General features: G+C 43.6%; 1 protein-coding gene and 1 pseudogene across 1 annotated transcript; one reads left to right on the top strand and one right to left on the bottom strand.

Annotated features, from left to right (window-relative positions):
• Positions 1-697: 697 nt before the first annotated feature.
• On the bottom strand, positions 698-1,866 carry LOC101773832 (thionin). The gene is made up of 3 exons (XM_004973306.2): positions 1,426-1,866; positions 1,265-1,333; positions 698-1,169 (listed from the first exon to the last, which is right to left on the bottom strand). Exons 1-3 carry the CDS (start codon positions 1,682-1,684, stop codon positions 1,069-1,071), a joined length of 429 nt encoding a protein of 142 aa, XP_004973363.1. The 5' UTR covers positions 1,685-1,866; the 3' UTR covers positions 698-1,068.
• A 201-nt stretch (positions 1,867-2,067) lies between these two features.
• On the top strand, positions 2,068-2,631 carry LOC105914581 (annotated as a pseudogene).
• Positions 2,632-4,122: the final 1,491 nt, after the last annotated feature.

Genomic DNA, 4,122 nt, shown 5'->3' with positions numbered 1-4,122 from the left:
TGCGTGCGTTGTGTAACCCAAGCCCCCTTCTCTCCTTCAGTTACGTATTTAGAGAAGTGAGAGAGCTCTCCTATTTAAGTTGGCTTCGACCAACTCAAACTAGCAGCATGGGACTATAGAATGCCACTGAACTCTTGCTTTGGGATTCCTTAAAAGATATATATATTTATACATTTTGCTTTCAGAATTTTAGGTAACTAGATTTAACATTTAGACTAAATGTTAACTAGATTTATATAGTATATATATACTATAGAGTATCTTCATATTCTGCTTGGGTAACTAGATTTAACATTTGTACATTAACATTTGTATGTGCAAATGTTAAATTTAGTTACCCAAAATCCTGAAAGCAATCTAGATGAAGCGATTCAACTTCCATCGAGTCCTTGAATTCACATTACACATGCTTCGAGAAGCCGATAAGTTATTTCTGTCTTGAAATAATTATTTTAATCGGTTAATTTTTAAGCCGGCTAGCATATAAGAATATATGTGCTAGTGGGGAGTAACACCGGTACATTTAAGCAAGGGTGTTGGTATACAAAAGTACCGGTACGTTTACTTGATCATTCGTGTTGGTTGTCTTCACCGTGCTAGCAATAATGTATGCCTACAATAAGCTGAAAGGGAACTCACAACAGTAGTCAATTTATACCGAGTATTTAACAATCTTGTACTTATTTGCAAAGGGTCATAGCAAAGGGTCATAGGATAAGATGTATTTATTGGCCAACAAGATGGTACCATACAACAGTAGTCATGCAAAGCACCATATCGAAAGAAGGTAACATCATGATGACCCCTTTGGAACTAGAAGGAAATAAACACAAAACAGATGGCACACTGGCCGGAATATGATACCCAGTTATTGAACAAAACACAAAGGGTAGGTAGCATGGAGTAGTATCTGGAGATGAACACACGTCTGAGTGTGTGGCATCAAGATCACCGACCTTATTGGAATATAAAGAGAGACACAAACAAAGACGTACTACACAAGGCAGCTTTAAGTGGATACGATATCCAATTATTCAGCACAAGGACGATCCAGTTGGATGCATTTGCTTAAGCAACCACGGTGGCAGCGCCAACGTGCACGTTGCAGAAGCTAGAGCAGGCTTGGTCGCAACTCTCAACGGCATCGTTCGCCTCTTCATTTCCCAGAGCTGATAAAATTATATATATATATATTAGATTATAGGATTCTAGCTGCCGCTAATTAATGATTATTGTTTTCTCTGTCTGAGCAAAAGGTGCTTACCAGCGTTGATGTTGTTGCACACAGACGACGCACACCCCAACTTGCAGAAGTTAAGCACATTAACTTCCTCTTCAATGCAAAACCAATACGTTTCATCAGATGGAAAATACATTAACGACTCAAAACACAAAGAAATCAAGTGAGATAAATTTATTATTTACCAGTGTCCGGGTCAAGGGTGAGGTGGTCGTTAGGGGGCTTGCATTTGTCCCCGCTGATAATTTTGCAGCCTGACAGTTTTGCACACGTTGGACGGGATGTACCCGTGATACGGCAGGTATTGTAGATATTTCTTGCAGTGGTGGATGGGCAGCAGCTCTTAGCTTCCACTTGTATCTGCCCTATAACTAGACACAGTAAGAGAACAGCGAGGATTAACTTCTTCATACCATTGCCGGCTAGTGCCATGTTCTTCATCATACTATGATTGTGTCTTGGCCAGGGAGAGAAGCTCGTGTGTAATCGGATTAATTGTGAGCACAACAAGAGCTAGCATGGCATCTATTTATAGGCTAGGGACTGGACGAGCAGAGTAGATTATTTGCAGCGTCCGTACTTGTTTACCGTGGGCCAGACATTTCATGCGTGCCCTTCTGCACATACCAAACGAATAGCATTATTAAATACTATCTACTGTATGGTTGTGTGCCACAACCATAGGTTAAGGGCCTGTTTGGTTTCACATGCTTATGCATAAGCAACTTAAAATAAGCAAATAAGTTGCTTATGAAACCAATCACTCTTGCTTATGGGGTTGCTTATTATAAGTAAATAAGCAACTCTTGGGATGCTTATGGTTGTTTATGGGGACTAAAAGGTGCACTTTACACCTCCTGCCCTCATTCAATGCACCCTACCCCCCTCTCTCTCTCCCCCCTCCCCTGTCACCACTCACCAGCTCCCCTTCCTCCGCGCCACCCGCCGCCGCCGGCCTCCGCACCACCCGCCGCCGCTCCCACCCGCCGCCCGCCTCCGCACAGACCTGCTGGATTTACAAGAGCGGCCGCGTCGCTCGTGCCGCCGCCGGTCAGGCCCGGCCTGGACGCCGCCACGGGCGTCGACTCCGGGGACGTCGACCTCGGCTCCTGCTCCATCCGCCTCTACCTGCCACCCTAGGCCGCGGCCGTGGCCGCTGACGGCAAGACGAAGCTGCCCGTGGTGGTGTACATCCACGGCGGCGGCTTCGTGGCGGAGTCCGCGACGTCGCCACACTACGATCACTTCCTCAACGCGCTCGCCGCCGCGCGCCCAACGCTCGGTGTCTCCGTCGAGTACCACCTCGCGCCCGAGCACCCGCTCCCGGCGGGCTACGACGACTGCCTCGCCGCGCTCCAGCACCTGGCATTCAAGCACCCACGTTCCTAGTATCTTGTCTGATGACTCTCAGCTAGTCATCTTGAATAGTGAAACATTCTTGGAATTCAAAATATTTTTTTGTTACATTTCTCTTTTGCCTCCTTTAGTAATGCGTCATGCAACCGGTACCCAAGACCGAGGCTTTTAGTCTCCATTTTCATAGCATAGGTTGCAGCATCCGATACTGAAGGAGATTTCCCAATTGGTGCTAAAGGTGCATTCTATAGTAGTGGAGGGAAAACTCTGATGATTTGGTGTCAGAAGGAACAAGCTCAGCTGTCGTCGCTGGTCGAGGAGCAGGCCGCATTAGTAACCAGAAATGGCTCCAACTTAGTGACCACCGACTATTTGTTGGTGGTATTCATTTATTATAATATTTTTAAGAAATATTTTCAAGGAATAATCTTGGTGTATTGTATTATACTTTAACAATACATGTAATTGTATGTCTAACTATGATTTTGTTCTTCCAACATTTTGTGCTAATTGCTATCACCTAAATTAAATGGATATCCAAGTAGAATTTTGAACTCGCATTCAACCATATCTGGATCCGAATTTGCATTTGACTAAAAACCTGCTAAAAGGTGCTATCCAAATCTGATTCCCTGCGAATCCAATCCGATTCCGTCTTACGCATGACCTCATTTTACGTGAACAGTCTACCTCGGAAAGCAGAGTACATTGCACCAAGGGTTTCAGAGTACGAGGTTGATAAATTCTTGAAATATTTCAACTATGTATAACAAATCATTGTGCGCAGGCCGCCCAGCAAATTATTACAAGTTCCCTGTAGCTCTCAACAAGTCTCTTGAATATAGTCCTGCTCATATTAGTGTAGCTCAATTAGCTTTCAACTGAATACAGAGATCACATGTCCGTCATCAATTTCTCCTTGGTCTGCTCCATGGATAAAATTATCAGATTTGCCTTTGTGATGAATATACGTGTCACTAGATTTGTGTTATCCATGTATGTGTCCCTCTTCTTGGCGTATCCAAGGCAAGACATGCAAGTCTCTACGACATGTTTGTCTCTTGCCATTCTTTCTGGCAATGCTCATGTATTTTCTGAAGAAAACAGATCACTTGAGACATGCATGCAAATAGGCACGGGGTATTCTTCTGCATATATGCTGTCACTACTCCCAAGATGGTGTGGTCCATGTATCTGTATCTCTTCTTGGCGGTTCCACGGCAACCTAGGGTAAGTCGTGTATCACGTCCTGCCTCCTTGGTCTGTCTCTCCATGACATGTTTGCAGTGATGTGGTCCACGAAATATCTTATCCACTTACTGTTTTCTTTACGTAATGAGATGAATTAATTAATAATTTGCAAAAATTAGTTCAACAGCTTCACCGAGAATGTACAGATAATTTCAAGTTGTTGATCAATATATGATTACTACTCTATATTTCAAATATTAGATCCAACATTTTGTAAAGAGTATTTTAGCATTCTATGCAAGGACAATAAAACAAATAATTGTGCACAGGCGGTC

The sequence above is a fragment of the Setaria italica genome, chromosome VI (assembly GCF_000263155.2).
Source record: "Setaria italica strain Yugu1 chromosome VI, Setaria_italica_v2.0, whole genome shotgun sequence".
Classification (NCBI taxonomy): domain Eukaryota; kingdom Viridiplantae; phylum Streptophyta; class Magnoliopsida; order Poales; family Poaceae; genus Setaria; species Setaria italica.
This window is presented reverse-complemented; position numbering and strand designations above follow the sequence as displayed.